This window comes from Psittacula echo (assembly GCF_963264785.1).
Source record: "Psittacula echo genome assembly, chromosome: 9".
Lineage (NCBI taxonomy): Eukaryota > Metazoa > Chordata > Aves > Psittaciformes > Psittacidae > Psittacula > Psittacula echo.
Window position 1 is genome coordinate 17,396,876 of NC_137745.1, and position 16,870 is coordinate 17,413,745.

The following is a 16,870-nucleotide window of genomic DNA, read 5'->3' on the forward strand; positions in this document are numbered from 1 at the left end:
ATGGCCAAGACAAAATCTCTAGATCTTATGCATCACAAGGCAGGGACAATGCTTTGCACAAGTCCAAGTAGATGACATCAGCTGTTCTACCCCTGTCCATCAGTTCCGTAGCCCCATCATACAAGGCCACCAAATTGGTCAGGCAGGATTTCCCCTTAGTGAAGCCATGCTGGCTGTCACCAAGCACCTCCTTGTTTTTCATGTGCCTTAGCATGCCTTCCAGGAGGATCTGCTCCAAGATTTTGCCAGGCACAGAGGTGAGACTAACTGGTCTGTAATTCCCCGGATCATCCATTTTCCCCTTCTTGAAAATGGGGGTTATATTTCCCTTTTTCCAGTCGTTGGGAACTTCACCTGACTGCCATGATCTTTCAAATATGATGGCCAGTGGCTTAGCAACTTCATTCGCCAGCTCCTTCAGGACCCGTGGATGGGTTTCATCAGGTCCCATAGACGTTCAGGTTCTTAAGATGGTCTTGAACCAGAACCTCTCGAACAGTGGCCCCAAGGTCTTCATTCTCACAGTCCGTGTGTCTGCCTTCCAAGACTTGGGTGGTGTGGTCAGAGCATTTGCTAGTGAAGACTGAGGCAAAGAAGTCATTCAGAACCTCAGCCTTCTCCAAATTCAGGGTAGCCAGTTCTCCTGATAGCTGCTGGAGAGGGCCCACATTGTCCCTGGTCTGTCTTTTATTTGCAGTGTACCTATAGAATCCCTTCATGTTGCTTTTAACATTGCTAGCCAAGTTTAATTCTAACTGGGCCTTAGCTTTCCTAACCTGGTGTCCTGGGTTCAGCAGTAGCAGTCATTTTTTTTCTCCTTAGTAGCTGGTGCAGCGCTGTGGTTTTGACTTCCAGCCTGGGAACAGCGCTGATAACACCAGTGTTTTTAGTTACTGCTCATATGTTTACTCTGACCAAGGACTTTGTGAGTCTCATGCTCTGCCAGGGAGGAGGGGAAGCTGGGAGGAAGCAAAGACAGGGCACCTGACCCAAACTAGCCAAAGAGGTATGCCATACCACAGCCCGTCATGCCCAGGATGTAACTGGGATTAACTTGGAAGGGCTGGTTCACTGCTGGGTGGGGGCGAGGTATTGGTCGATGGGTCGTGAAATGTTATATTCTCTTCCCTTGTTACTTCCTTTATCTTGATGGTAGCAGTAGTGATTTGTGTTATACCTTAGTTATTAAACTGTTCTTATCTCAACCCGTGGGGGTTGCATTCTTTTGATTCTCCTCCCCATCCCTCTGGGAGCAGGGGAAGGAAAGAGTGGGGAGTGAGTGAACGAGCTGCTTGGCTGGGCTTAAACCATGACACCTGGTCTCTAGCTTCCTGGACAACATCTCTGTATTCTTCCCAGGCCACCTGTCCTTGCTTCCACCTTTTATAAGCCTCTTTTTTCCTTTGAATTTTCCTCAGCAGCTCCTTATGCACCCAAGGAGGTCTCCTGGCCCTCCTGCTGCACTTCCTTCTAGTGCGGATGCAACATTCCTGAGCTTGTAACAGGTGATCCTTGAATATCAACCAAAAGTCTTGGCCCCCCCTTCCCTCTAGGGCTATATCCCATGGAACCTGACTAAGCAGGTTCCCGAAGAGGCCGAGATCTGCTCTCTTGAAGTCCAGGGCAGTGAGCTCGCTGCACGCTCTTCTCACTATCCTGAGGATCTCAAATTCCACCATCTCTTGATCGCTGTATCCAAGGCTGCCCTGGAGCATCATTTCCAACGAGCCCTTCCCTGTTGGTGAGCATGAGGCCAAGCATGGCACCTCTCTCCTTGTCGGCTCCTCTATTACTTGCAGAAGGAAGTTGTCTTCCACACAATTGAGGAACCTCCTGGATTGCTTGTGCCGGGCTGTACCGTCACTCCAACAGATACCAGTGTGGTTGAAATACCCCATGAGGACAAGGGCCTGTGAGCGTGAGGCTGTTCCTATCTGTCTATAGAGCACTTCATCCAGAGTCCTCTTGATCAGGCAGTCTGTAACAGATCCCCACAGTAATGTCCCCCATTGCTGTTCTCCCTTTACCCTGACCCACAAACTCTCTATTGACTGCTCACCTGTCCCCAGACAGAGTTCCATACTCTCCAGCCTATCCCTAACATAAATAGCAACTCCCCCTCCCTGCCTGCCAGGCCTGTCTTTTCTAAAGAGCCTGTAACCTTCCATTCTAACCCTCCGGTCATAGGAGCCATCCCATACTATTATATCATACATAGACGTGCACACATTTCTAATTCCTCTTGTTTGTTCCCCATGCTATGGGCATTTGCATAGAGGCATCTGAGCTGAGCTCCAAATGAAGCTGGCTCATTGGCTAGAGCGGCTGGAATATTTCTACATTGCTCCGAGCACTTATTATAGGTGCTGGCAACTGACTGGGAGTGCTGGGATGGAATGATGCCCCCCTCCCCCAACACATCTAATTTAAAGCATCCTTGACCAGTCTGGCAAGCCTCCTACCAAAACCGCTCTTCCCCTTCTTTGTCAGACCAGCTCCACCAGTCCCCAGTAGACCTGGCCTACTAACTTGAGTCCCATGTTCGAGGCACCCAAACCCCTGACTATGGCACCACCTTTCTAACCATTTATTAACCTGGCCAATCCTCCTAGCCTTTTTAGGGTCCTCCCCTTTATCCTGGAGAATTGATGAAAAGACAGTCTGAGCTCCAGAGCCCCTAACCACCTCTCCCAGGGCTCTGTAGTCCTTCTTTATGTTCTCCAGGCTGCTGCTATCTATTAACATCTATTAATCTCTATTAACGTTTTAACATACGGTTTGGTTTTGAAGTGTACATTAGACCCCTAAAGGAATATAAATTCAGTTGGGGGATGTATTAGGCATAGTAGATTCAAGATATCAGAACATTTGGAGGGCATACAGTATAGTTAAGAATAATTGGACTGTTAAAACTCTCTTCAAGCGTGATCTTAATGTCACATAGGCTCAGAAAGCTGTACATATGTAAAGTGCTACATGTTTTCATAAAACAGGCTACTGAACATATTTATTTAAGTTTTGGGAGAGGAAAAAAGAAAAGCCCTACAAGTAAATGTTTAATATTGCAGTGAACTTAGGTGTAGTTTGACTCTCTTCATAGCGTATTTTCTTTAGCTCTTTTCAAAATAACTCTTGGGCTTCATCTTCACACAGAAAGGATTGCTTTAGATAATCAAGAGTGTGAACTTCCAGTTTTCATACTAGTTTTAAGTTTTTGGTGAGACAAATTGGATGTCTGAAGAAATAATGCTTATACTGGCCCGTTCTCAAGTTGCTGGTTCTTCTTTCCAGCTTTTTTCTCTTAAATCCAGTCTTGGTTCAAGTTGAGTAGGAAGCCAAAAGAACCTGTGCAATGCCAACTTTGAGTTTGCCTTTCATTGTAATTTGTCCTCTCTGTAATGTACTACCATATAGATTTTATTCTAGAATGACGTGGGAGTGAAAACAGCAGCTCCACAGTAGTAAAATATGTCAATGTCCAGCTCTCTCACAGAATCATATAGCTCGCTTGGATATAGAGTTACGTTTTGGGGCTATGCTGAAAGCTTTTGTAGCCTTAAATCTCCCAGAATAATTGGCAAAGCTTCCTTTTTCCTTTCAATAAACTAATTCCTATTTTTACAAGAATTGAGTGCTGCCCTTGTTCTCTGGTGCTTTGAAGAGTTTCTGTGGAATGTTTCCCCCATGATAATTTTCCTGTTAAACTTTATAACAGAAAATTGAAATGTGGTTGTACTTCCCCCCCTTCCCCCCCCTTGGGCTTATGTAAACCAGTCTCAGTGACTATTATATATGTTTTTTCCACCCTCAGTGCACAGTGCTGTGGTAAACAGTCTTTCCTTTCACCCCTCTGGAAACTATCTGGTTACTGCTTCCAATGATTCAACTCTTAAAATTCTGGACTTGCTAGAAGGAAGACTTCTGTATACTCTTCATGGTCACCAGGTGAGGCAAAGCTTTTTATACAGTAATGTATAACCCCATCACAAACTGAGCAGAGCTGTGTTTCAGCCTTTCATTCTTCATGGCCTTTCAGAATCTTTTGAAAACCTCCTTGCATAAAATTACGATGACTGTACTACTCTAATCTTTGAGATCATCGCTATTTTGAAAGGAAGGCCTGTGGGAAGGGAAGGAGGGAAAGCAGGAATGGAGGGAATGAGAAACCATAAAGGGAGCTCCAGTATTGAGGATGCAAGTCTAAGACCTAAGGGGCATAGTCAGAGCTGTGCCTTAGACCCCAGACTTTGGGTCTGTCACGTACTCTGTGTACTGCAGCTCTGACTGTCTGCTTCTCTAAAGTGGTGCAAATAACCCTTGGCCTCTGACATGTTGTGAGGATAAATGATATTCAGCTGACAGGGGACTTAAGGACAGTAGTGGTAAAATGGAGGAAACCTTTTTTGGGATGGGATTTGGGAACATGTTTCTATTTTGTTAATGGACTGAATTAAATAATTGAAGGTTATAAATGCTGCTTGTTAGTTAATTTTAACTAATTGGCCTATTAGTATTATGCTGTTGGATGTGTTGCTTGTAAGGTTAATTATATGACTGCTTTGAGCTCTCTTTTTAAATGTTAAATGAAAATAAATAGACTAATTTCATTGTCAATAGTCAGTGGGGCTCAAGGGCGTGGAAAAGCAGATATGGTTTAAAGGTTTCCTTTCCAAAGGGACAAAGAGAACAGAAATTAACCTGCTTCTCTATGTGAAAATGGGGCCTGAATTTTAAGGCATCAAAACTACCTGGGGAAAATTGCAGCCTGAAGGTGTTGTGGGTGGTGGAGATGATTCTGGGCAATAATGGTAGTTGTGTAAGCTGCAAACCTGATAATTCTGCATTCTTGTGGCTTTGTTTAGTGGCTGCTTTGTCTGATGTCTAAAAAGCTGACTTTGTTCTGTGACGTCCCTTTTGCTGTGTATTGTTAAGCATTTCTTCTTTTTTGCAATATTAATGGAAAAATAGGACAACCTCATACCTACAGCTACGTCATTGAAAGATGTGATTAACTCTGAAAAGAATAGGGGCAAGATAACAAATGCTAATTATCCTAACACATAAACCTTGACTGCATAATACTTGCTTACTTTGAAAACTGGACTAAGTGGATACTCAATCAGATAGGGACTGTAAAGCTTTTAACTTCGTCTTAATCTTGTTTTCCTGTTTGTCTTTTGTGTCAATTTGCCAAACGAGTTCTTGGAAGTAAGAAAAGCGTAAGTGTGGAGGAACAGTGATCTGTACACCTTTCACCCTTACATCGAGAAGGGATGTGCCTTGTTATTGTTCAGCAGGAGCCTGAACTTGCTTTCTGTTTTCCTCTCTTCTAAGCTGTAGGCTACACCTCACCAAGTGCGGTGGCACATAAAAAAGAGTTTAGCTTCGAATGAGAGTTCAAAACTGATTATGGTGATGGAGCTCTTCAGAATTAGACAGTGGAAAGTCCCTTTAGGCTGATGCTGTACTTCGTGCTTCTATAAAACAGTGGTTTGTGTTCAGAAGCAGAGTTCAAGCTCCACATTTCCCCACCACCACTGTTTCAGATCAGTAAGATAAGGACTGCCGCTCTCTCCTAGGCATCTAACTGGCACTGGGAATGCTTTGTCAGTGGCACAGCTGTAGGGAAGTTGCCATTGTGTGATTATACCTCCTTCAGTTTGGAAACATGTAGAAGCATAAAAGTGGCTGGTAGTGTTTTCTGCTTGTTTTTAAGTGTATTGCATCAAGATGGCAGTGGAACCAGTCCTAGCACAAACCTGGCTGCCATTCCCTCTGCTGCCATGTGCTGTACTGTTGTGGATTAGTTCTTTTAATGCCTGATTTAACAAATACCTTCCTGTTCCACTAAATGTGTGTGATAACCTGTGCTTTGTTCACAGTAAGCAACTGGTGGTGACAATAGGCCTTGCTTTCACCAGAAGCTACTGGGATGGATTCTGGCACTGGCTGCTTCTTTAGGCTCCTCTGCTCATAGACAAACCTAGGCTACTTAATCCTGAGGGCTTTTTTTCCCCCCTCTGTTCTCACTGTGATGGCTGTCAGTGGCTAAAAATGAAGTGAGTGTGGATTTTTTGGTCATTAAGATCTGCCTTTCTAAGTGAGAGGTATAGGTTAGTCACCAAGTGAACAGCCTGTTCTGAAGACATTCTTAAGTTGTGACTGTGTGGGTGAATATTCTGGTTGAGACTTTGTTCCTCCTCTGACAGCTGACTGCTGTTATGTTGTTCTGGGAAGGCTGCATGTGAGTGGACGCTTGAAGGAAAAAGACTTAAGGTCCTTTAGGCATACATTGACGCAACTGCTGGAGTGCCAGGAATTTGTTAGCAGCTGATTAGTTGTAGTTTATGTAAGGAGGATAGCCAAGTTTACATTGCTGTCTTTAATTGTAATGTAGCTGGCCCCCTTGTAGCAGAAGGACTGTTAGAGACAGGAGTTTGCAGCTTGGAGCTGACATTTTGCAGCTGCAAAGTATCATTCTGTTTGGTGCTACATATTTTAGTTCTGGAGTGCTTCAGCTGCGAAGTACTCTTGCCTAATTCCATACAGATGAGACACAGGGTTGCTGTGTGGGTCCACCTCAGTTACTGAATCATCATCGAGGAACAGAATGTTTTGGGACCTATAAGTCACCTCTGAAGGGTTGCTAGAGGCAAGCAGGTACGTACACAGGGCTCATTTGCCCTTTGGGTGGTTGGATGAGGGTGTTTCCAAAGTGATTCCTTGATGGAATGGAAGTTCTCAGTAAATATTTAGAAAACATCTGCATTGTTATGTTTATAAATAGGAAGACACAAAATGCTAAGTTACGATTCCCCAAGCAACCTTGACTTGAACTGTGAAGTAACTGTACTCTACCTACCTGGGTGGCATAAGCACACTTTGCTTTGCTGGCTGACTAAAGAGCAAGATCTGAGCAGGTGCACAGGAAGCAAATGTGCTCCTTTACACTCTGCTGCCAGCTCTACCTGGGTGGCGTTAAACATCCCTGCAGGCCTAGTCCTCTTTGAAGGGTGTTGAGGACGTCTCAGGGCTGCACAGAACTGGACCAGCGAAGGCAGAGAAAGGTGTATTGCAAACAACAAGCAATTGACTTTAGAATAGCATTTCTGAGTGTTCAAAGAAATGAGTGCTCTCTTCTTTCCTTGTGTTTTTTCTTTAACTGAAGCTGTCAGCAGTTTAAAAGCTACTGAAGATTCATTTATAAGGTGCCAGTGTAAATTTTCCCTGTTAGCTGCAGTCCCTACCCCCTGGTGAATGAAGGTGCATGCGTGACAGTCTTGCTCGGTGTTTGACTGAATTTGTCAAAGTTCAGTGGACTGAGAATCCTTGTGACTTCCTTGTCAGAGGTTTTCTGCATGAAAAAGTCTCTTGTTGCCATCTCTGTCCCCTGTGTTTTTTTTCCCCTTGGTTCCTTTTGTCTCCTTTCTGTTATCACCTTCATTGTGCAGTTTCTAGGAATTTGACTGATTTAGCTAAACATTTTTCTTGTACTTGCTGTTGGAGGTGCAGATTCTTTCCACAGTCCCTATAGCTTTCCACTCCACCCCTACTTCAGGACAATACTCAGTTCTGTCCTGCACCTCTTGATGTGCAGTGCCTGTGCTGACACCTTTATCCTCATCTCCACGTTGTCTTTAGGGTATTTGTGTTTAGTTCAACTATTTGTATCCTCCAGATATGCCTTGTTCCAGCTCTTGGTACCTCCCTTACTCTCTTACCTAATTCTTCTCTTGTATGTATTCATTTCTCCTAGGACTTAAAAAGTAGATAAAAATCTACTTGATCCAACTTGTCTCTCCTGCTCCCTTCCTCTCTGCTTCTCCGCCTCTCCTTTCATTGTGCAGACTGTACGTCATTAAATACTCTTCTCTGGTTTATACCTGGACCCTCTCCAGCCTGGCACTTATTTCTTCTGTTGTGCTGAAGCCAGTATTAGCTCTGTTCTAGCTGAAGCTTGTGAGTCTGGCCTCTCTTGACTTGAATTGACTGTTGGTGTTGGCCCTGCTGTCCTTGAAATTGTGTGTCTTCTGTGCTCCAGCAGTTCTCTGGGGGAGGAAATAGTGTTCAGGAGGGCAGTGATTGTCAGCTTATTATTTATAGCTGGTACCCATTCAGCTGCTACCTGCATGCAGGTATGACTGCCTGCTCCAGGCATAGTTCCGTTTCTCCAAACTAAACTCTTGGCCTTTCTCTTAAGTGTTTATTTCAGAGATATCTATTTTTATCTCCACCTTTGAAAGCTTTGTGTTCAGGGGTGCTGTTCCTGCTGTCTCTTGTCATCCATGTGTCAACTGTTACCGATGCTGTTAGCATCCTGCCAGTCACACATTCAGTGTTGTGATCTGTGTCCTGGCTTGGGATCCCATCTCTCTATAGATGTTGAATGCATTTGAGCCATTCAGAATATTCTGAATATCTTTTTTTAAGGCCGCACATAATATTTGGTGTGAACTGATCAACCTGTGAATTGTTAGGACACTAAAGGCCTTGTGATCACTAGCCTCCTTCTGAAGGAAGTGGGGAAACAAGAAGATGTAAGTGCTATCTTAGAGTCAAAGTGCTATGCTCATCTATCTTAAGGAAGAAGTTCTTTACTGTAAGGGTGGTGAGGCACTGGAATGGGCTGCCCAAGGAAGTTGTGAATGCTCCATCCCTGGTGGTGTTCAAGGCCAGGTTGGACAGAGTCTTCGGTGACATAGTTTAGTGTGAGGTGTCCCTGCCCATGGCAGAGGGGTTAGAACTAGATGATCTTAAGGTTCTTTCCAACCCTGACTAGTCTATGATTCTATGATTCCATCTCTGGGGAGTAGTCTGCACATAAATTAGATCATGTAGCATCCTGTGCCCTCCCCCTTCTTACCTGTATATGCAGCTACAAGTGGGATGTTGCCTGGTGTTTCAATTACCATGGCATGGTGACCTGACCTTGCCCAATCTTGTTCATTGGGAACACTGCTGCAAAGGACTAGGTTTTAGTCTGTTATTGTTCCTTCTGTCTGACTTCCTCTTTGTTTCCAGTTTCTTTGCTATATCCAGTGTGCAGGCAGTTTGTTTTTTCAGGGCTCCCTGGGTAATCTTCAGCTGGCCTGGTTCTCCTCTTTCACTAGAGGAGATAAGTTGAACATTGATCAGTGGCAATATTCTTCGCTCACTTCTTCCAGATGATAACTTTTTGCTCTTTTCTGTACTTTCCTTCAAACCTTCTGCAGCTCTCTCCCATTATCACCAAATGATTATAATTTCAATATCTATTTGAAAGTCACAAAAGCTCAACAGTCCTTATGTTGTTGGCCTGCTGAGGACTAAATAGGAAAGTTCCTCACTGCTGACTTAGTGTATCTCATTGTCCAGTCCCTTCTTTCTGCAGCTTGCTGTTTAATCTAAGGGAACAAGCTGTAGGAATTTAGGGATTGGTGCTATCGGTTTGTGTGCAGCACAGTGAGGATGCAGAACTGGAACTTCTGAACCCCCAGGGAACACTAATAGAAGACCATTTGTATCCTGTCTCAGAAAGAGGAATAAAGTGATGATTTAGAAGGTTGCTGGATCCTATATGTCCTAGTTGCATGGGAAATAAGCGTAAAATTCTCCCTACAGCTTGTATAGAAGAATATGCAACTGCTGCTTTTTGACTTGTATAACGCAAACAGTAAGCTTTAAAGGATGGGAAAAATCTGAAGGAAGACTTGAATTCCTTCGTCTCTGAACACATACTTCTAGTCCAGGACTGCGTCAAGAATCTGTTGGATGTCTGCTGTGCTTACCTGGAACAAATGGGAGATAGGTTGTGTCTAATCACTGACAAGTGTAGCTCTGTTTTTGTTTTGTGTGTTTATATGAAGCTTCGAGAGTATTTGGCAAACTATGGTTTGTATGTTGCTATAGCAAACCTGTCACATCCGGGCAGAGTGCTGTGAGTGGATGTAGCAAAAATACTTTTCACTTAATTTATGTCAACAAATCTGTAGAGGATGTTGTGTCTACAGACTTGTTTGTTCCCCTTCTTTCAATTTATAAAGGCACATTCAGTCTTTGATATAATTTTCTGTTTCGGAAAGAATGTGTTCTGTTGAACTTTTTTCCCCCCCTTCAGAATGCCATGACTTTGGAGTTGGTTCATTGCCTGTTTTGATGTGATTTATACTGTGTTACATTTTGTCTAAATACACTGAAATATTTAGCCTGAAACAAATAATCTGGTGAAACATTGCTCCCTTCCAGTATTCCTCACTTGTGCTTGTTCCTGAACACTTTGTCTTAATGTCTTGAAGGTTTGTTTCAGTTTTTTCTGCTCTCCCAACTCTGGCAGGTTTATTACGTAGTGCAGCTTCTAGATCCTCAGCTCTGACACCTTTAATATTCAGCACCATGCAGTTTCCTGACTGTCTACTTGTTTCTGCCCTTTCTTACTGCCTTTTATTTTTTTTGTATTTGCCGTTTTCTTTTGGCTTTTGCATTATTTGTTTTATTTTTTATAGTCTTCATTCCTGACAGTGTGATCAGAGATTCAAACTGCTGGGAAAGGTGGTAGGATAGAAACATGCTCTGTCTCAGCTGGTTGATGACTGTGTCTTTGGTTTGAAATATCTGCACCATTTAGTGCTGTGTTAGTTGATCAAGCTCAGTCACGCTAATGCCTGCACATGCAGTTTGAAGTTGTTGCTTCTAGATCATTTCTGGCAGGATCTGTCCAGTCAGATGTTGCTATTAGGAGGCCTCAAAACATTCTGAAGTCACTGCAGGTGAAATGCTAATATGGAAATACCTTAATGTGTTTTAAGGAAGCTAAAACTCTTCACGCTGGCAATGACCACATCAGGACTTTTGTTTTGCTGGCATAAGGTTCACACCAGGCTGTGGGACACAGGTTGCAATGAGAGCTGGGTTCTCATCCCAAATGCAGTCTTTGGTTATTTGTCTACATTCAGGATTTATACTCCTGAGTTCACTTTTACAAAGGAGGAAGGGACACCGGAAACAAGCTGGATGTGAGATTTCCATGCTATGCCCATTGGGAAGATGTGAACTCTTAACAGTCTGTCCTTGCAACTTGTTTCAGGGTGACAAGAAGCTTCCTGCCTGCCTTTTGAGATATATAATCTTACTTGAAAGAGTATAACTCTACTTCTGTCAGGAGGGATATATCTACATGGTAGAGTTTCCTGCTGGTGGTGGTTATGGTTTTGGTGTGTGTTGTTTTTTGTTGTGGGGTTTTTTGTTTGTTGTGTGGGGTTTTTTGCCTAACCCCTACCCCACCAGCCTGTGATTACTTCATCTTGCTTTTCACAGTGCACTTGGCCATAGGTAGCCTCTGGAAATGCATGTTCCTGCCTCTGCCCATTTCAGCTTGGGCAAAGCTCAGACTTAGAGTCTGCAAAGTAATGTGTTCAGTATCTGACATAAAGCTCCACTATCTGGGTTCTCAGCTTTTTATTCTAAGCAGAACTGTTTGTCTGTTGTGCCTGTGCTTAAACACACATAACAGTTTCCTAGGTCTGTTCAACTGCATCTCAGTGCCAGCCTCATCCTTCCCATGTGTGTCCTGCTGTCTGCTTTCTGAAAGGTTGGAAGCGTATTAAAATAGCTGCGTGGTGTGAAATGCATTCTTTTACACTGCAGTGCTTTAGCAGTCAGCACCATTTAAAGTCTTCCAAAACTGGCTGTTATTTTAAGACAGAGGCTTCTTCAAAATGTGAACACCTCTGCTGTATGAACATGATCCTGGATGCATTGACTCAGACAGGTCTCCTGTAAAACAAGAGAAAAGCAGTTTAAGCCAGCCTTCTATTCTTCAGTTAAAACCTTGTCCACTAACACTAACCTGCATAGATCATTAGGCTGTAGCTTAAAAATGGCAAATGATAGTATTGTAAGGAGTACCTGCCTGCTGCTTGTGATCTCCTGTGTTGCTGTGGGTACCTGTTTGGTTTGAAGCCTCTGTCATTGCCTGGCCACACGTTCCACGCATGAGGGGATGTGAAGCAATGATTTTGTTTCTGAAGCCTTTGGATGCTCCCCTGCATTGACTTTGTCCTGCTAGTTGGTATCCAAAGAGAATAGCTGCTTCCTGCAAAACTCTAGTAGAGAATACAGTAAATAGAAATTAATGTACAAATGTAGTATATTCTGAAGCTATTCAGTGATCTGTTATTTTTTTTACCAGTGCTTTTCAGGTAGCCTTGGCTTTTTCTTCCTCCTGTGCTGAAAACTCTGTGAGCTTCTTGACTGCCAAGTTTCAAATAAAATAAGTTAATTGGGTTCTGCTTCGAATACTGAATCTTTTGTATTTGGTTATCCTGCTTGTACAGATTTCTCGACTTAAAATGCTTCTAACCTTGATCAGATTGGTTGCTTTGGTTGATAGCTGTCCAAGCGTGTTTTGAAGTTATATCGTGGTAGAGTAAGCAAGAGCTTTAAGCCTTGGGTCTTCTGTAGTGGATACCCCAGAAATATTTATAGGAGAGCATGTGCTGACTGTAAATAAAACCTAAACAAAACCAAACATGTATTTTCAAAGAAAGGCTGTTGGGAAAGCATGTGGAAAGAAGATAGTATTTTCCATGGTGAATCTGGTGCACATGGCGGTCTTGTGGTGTCGCGGTCTTGTGGTGTCAGTTTCTTGGAGATCCTGGGTAATCTTTGTAGTTCTGGTCCCTGAGTTCCATGATTATGTGAAAATTTTGGCTTAGTGCATTTTCCTTTCATGGTTCTAATATTCATGGTGTGAGGAGGTGCTTGGGAAATGTGGATTCTGAAGGCTTGGCGATTGAAGCCGGAAAGGTGGATGCATCACTCCTCAAAACTTGTTTTAAAAGATGCTATGTTTCTATGGGGCATGATTTATGATTGTGAATGCTAAGAATTGTCAGTAGTTGGGGGTGTTTTACCTCTAACAGTCTTTCTCAGTATGCCTTTTGATGCTGCTCTGGGTGTATCTGTGTGTTTAAACCCACTTTTCTGCTTTAAGCGTTTCTGGCAGGGGGGTAACTGAAGATGCATTAAACACAATACATCAGTTTTTTACTAATTTTAATAAATGAACAGAAGTTTTAGGGATTTCTGATTCTAAAGGGAAGAGAGAATGATGGTGAGGGAATAAGGAAAAATACGGAGCTTTAAAACTTGGTTTGTTTCCGTCTCTGTGCCATGGATATTGGAAAGTGGGTGTCTTGAACTGGGGGCAAAAATGTGGGAAATAAGTAAGGGCCAGTGAGCTTAGCAGGTTAATTGTGGGCCTCTTACCTGACAGATAAGAGCTCTTTTAATTTTGCCTTTAGATTGCTGATGTCAAATGAGAAATACCTTGTAAAGCTGTAATCAGTGGAGCTTTGTAACAAGTTTTCTTTCAATTGTTTTTAAACCAGTCTTTTGAATCTGTTTGCAGGGGCCAGCTACCTGTGTTGCATTTTCAAGAACTGGAGACCTTTTTGCCTCTGGAGGTTCTGATGAACAGGTATCTGACTAGTTTAATTTGATAGCTTTGTGCCTTGTTGTTACTATTTTCTTGGCATCTTACTGATTTCAAAGAGAAGACAAATATTTAAAATTTAAACCTAGACTTATTCAGGAAGCACTCCAACTGGGTTATAGAATCATAGAATAGTTAGGGTTGGAAATGACCTTAAGATCATCTAGTTCCAACACCCCTGCCATGGGCAGGGACACCTCACATTAAACCATGCCACCCAAGGCTTCGTCCTACCTAGCCTTGAGCACTGCCAGGAGTGAAGCATTCACAACTTCCCTGGGCAACTCATTCCAGTGCCTCACCACCCTAACAGTAAAGAATTTCTTCCTTATATCCAATCTAAACTTCCCCTGTTTAAGTTTGAACCCATTACCCCTTGTCCTGTCACTACAGTCCCTAATGAAGAGTCCATCCCCAGCATCCTTGTAGGCCCTCTTCAGACACTGGAAGGTTGCTATGAGGTCTCCACACAGCCTCTTCTCCAGGCTGAGCAGCCCCAACTTTCTCAGCCTGTCTTCATACGGGAGGTGCTCCAGTCCCCTGATCATCCTCGTGGCCTCCTCTGGACTTGTTCCAACAGTTCCATGTCCTTATGTTAAGGACACCAGAACTGCACACTGTTTTGTGGATTTGCTGAGATGGGTGGCATAGCTTGCCGTCCTTTCTCTTAAAGACCACTTTTTAATTAAGGGTTTAGATTGAGATTCATCCAGGTTTTTGCCTTATAAAATTATATTAGGGTCACTAGAATAAGGTTTGCTCTTGAAATGCTTATCTAACGCAAGAAATGAATATGCTTTTTTTGCTGTTTGCTTCTTCCTTAAAAGCCCTCATGTTGCTGGAAGTCACAGTTATATAGCAGTTCAATGTTACTTATTTCCAATAGAAAACTTCAGATATTTTATTTGTCTTCAATTTCTAGGCACAGCTAAGGAGCTGACTTTTTAGTAGCTTCACTTTGTAGCTTGACAGGATGTATTTACCTACTTTTCTCCATTATGTAAAGTAGATTCCTTCAAAAGGCTTTTATCAGCTCCCCCTTCTTTCCTGTGATTGGGATTTCTTCAACCAAAGTATTGCTCATTGGAAAGTGTCACATGGCGTTGTTAAACTGAAAGACTGAATGACAGTGCCTTCCCAGAAAGGTGCTTTGTAAAGATACATTTGTGTCATGGAGTCGTAATGGACTTCCTTGGCAGCCCTTTCTGTTGTAGCTCAAGGTTGTGTGTTTCTGAATGCATGCACTGGGAGAGGCAGCTGTTGGCTTTCCTGTTCTTAGCTCCCATGAAGGAACTGCTCTCTCCTCTTAGATTTGTATCCGAAAGTGCAGCCACTCCAACCACAGTGATAGACACTGCAGCTGAATGAACGGATCATTCTGTGCCAGTATCAGTTGCTCCTATAAGCAAGGGGAAAAACAAGCGAGAGCCATGAAGAGCAACTCGTGCAGTGAAGAAAGATAAAGACCCAATGCACATACTACAGGGGGTGGCATCTGAGCAAGAGTTGCTACTACAGGAATCGGAGGAAGAGGTAACTTCTCGATCCTGGACCTCAACCGAGCCGCAGAATATACAAAAAGATTTCAGCCGTCATCCAGGGGAGCACATCATCACCTGGTTGCTCCAGTGCTGGGACTGTGGAACCAATGGTCATGAAGTAGAAGGTAGGGGAGCCAAGCATCTGGGATCCCTTGCTAGGGAAGGGGGAAATGACAAAGAGATTGCAAAAGAGAAATGGTCCCTCAGCCTTTGGAGGTGGCTCTTGGCAGCTGTGAAGGAAAGGTTTCCCTACAAGGACAATGTTATGTGTCACTCAGCCAAGTGGACCATGATAGAGAGAGGCATCCAGTACCTGAGGGAATCAGCCATTGTAGAGATGATCTATCGTAGGCCGGATGCCAGGAATGCACCTGTAGATCCAGGTGAAGTCAAATGTACACAACCTATGTGGTGGAAACTTACACAGAGTGTGCCATCATCATGTGCCCACTCATTGGCATCAATGCCCTGGAGTGAGGCAGCGGCCCTGACTTCCCTCCAGTTGTCATCCTAATAAAGAATGAACTTTGATGAAACCAGATGAGCTCAGCAGTGACCAGATGAGTTCAGCAGTGTCATCAGCAGGCAGCAATCCAGCACTGCACACCATCTCTCCTACTCCGAAAGACTGTTACAAGAGATGGGAGCCTGACATCATGAACTGAATGAATTCGGCAACTTTATAGGGATTGGTCCATGGAATAAGGAATGATATCTTTCTGTGTGTGGGGATGTGTGTGTGTGTGTGTATATATATATGTATATGAGACAAAAAGCAATGATATATTGAAAAAAATGGGATCTGAGCATGACATGAATGGGGTGGAATAAGGAGTGGATACTGTCCTGGGTTCGGCTGTAACAGTTATTTTTTTCTTTCTTAGTAGCTGGTGCAGTGCTGTGTTTTTGACTTTAGTCTGGAAAGAGTACTGATAACACACCGATGGTTTTATTTTTTGCTAAGTGATGGTTACTCTGATCAAGGACTTTTCAGTCTTGTGCTCTGTCAGTGAGGAGGGGCATGGGAAGCTGGAAGGAAGCAGAGACAGGACACCTGACCCAAACTAGCTAAAGGGGAATTCCATACTACAGCATGTCATGTCCAGTACAGAAACTGGGGGGAGTTACCCAGAAGGCCCAGATTGCTGCTCGAGTCAGGCTGGGTATCAGTCTGCGTGTGGTGAGCGGTTGTATTGTGCATCACTTGTGTTTTATTGTTTTCTTTTCCTTTTCCCCTTTCAGTTGTATATTATCTCCTCTTGTTATTTCCCTTATCATTATTGTTATCACTGGTGGTAGCAGTAGTAGTTTTGTGTTCTACCTTCGTTACTGGACTGTTCTTATCTCAACCCGTGGGATTTACTTTCTTTTGATACTCCTCCCCATCCCTCTGGGGGCAGGGCTGGGGAGAAGGAAGAGAGTAAGCGAGCAGCTGTGTGGTTCTGAGTTACCAGCTGGGCTTAAACCAAGATGGTGGAGAAAGAACTTTAACATACAGTATATGTATGTGCTAAAACCAGCATTAGTCTTCACTTGTTAGTTTTTCAGTGGAAGGCACCTCGCTGAATACTAACGTACTGCATCCAAAAGAAATACAAGGCGTAATAGAGAACATCTCTACAGGTCAAAAAGGATCTTTTTTTGTGTGGTAACTTAGATATGTAGCCTGTCTAAAAACCCTTACTGAACTGCAGACAGGCCTGTCATATGAGCCTGCTGGAATTGGGACAAATTTTTTTTTGCCATTTGCACCCTCTGCTGCAAATATCTGCTGGTTTTAACATTGTGTGAGCTGCCCCAGTGAAGATATGGGCAGACTTCAACCCAAAGTAGTGATCTGAATAAGTATCCATTTTTT

At 43.3% G+C, this 16,870-nt stretch overlaps 1 protein-coding gene across 1 annotated transcript in view; it reads left to right on the forward strand.

Annotated features, from left to right (window-relative positions):
• POC1A (POC1 centriolar protein A) overlaps nucleotides 1-16,870 on the forward strand; it is a 60,670-nt gene that overhangs the window by 13,186 nt on the left and 30,614 nt on the right. Inside the window, exons 7-8 of the mRNA XM_080625234.1 lie at nucleotides 3,812-3,945; nucleotides 13,388-13,456. Of these exons, the coding sequence (XP_080481360.1) occupies nucleotides 3,812-3,945; nucleotides 13,388-13,456 (203 nt within the window). The remainder of the gene's footprint in view (nucleotides 1-3,811; nucleotides 3,946-13,387; nucleotides 13,457-16,870) is intronic.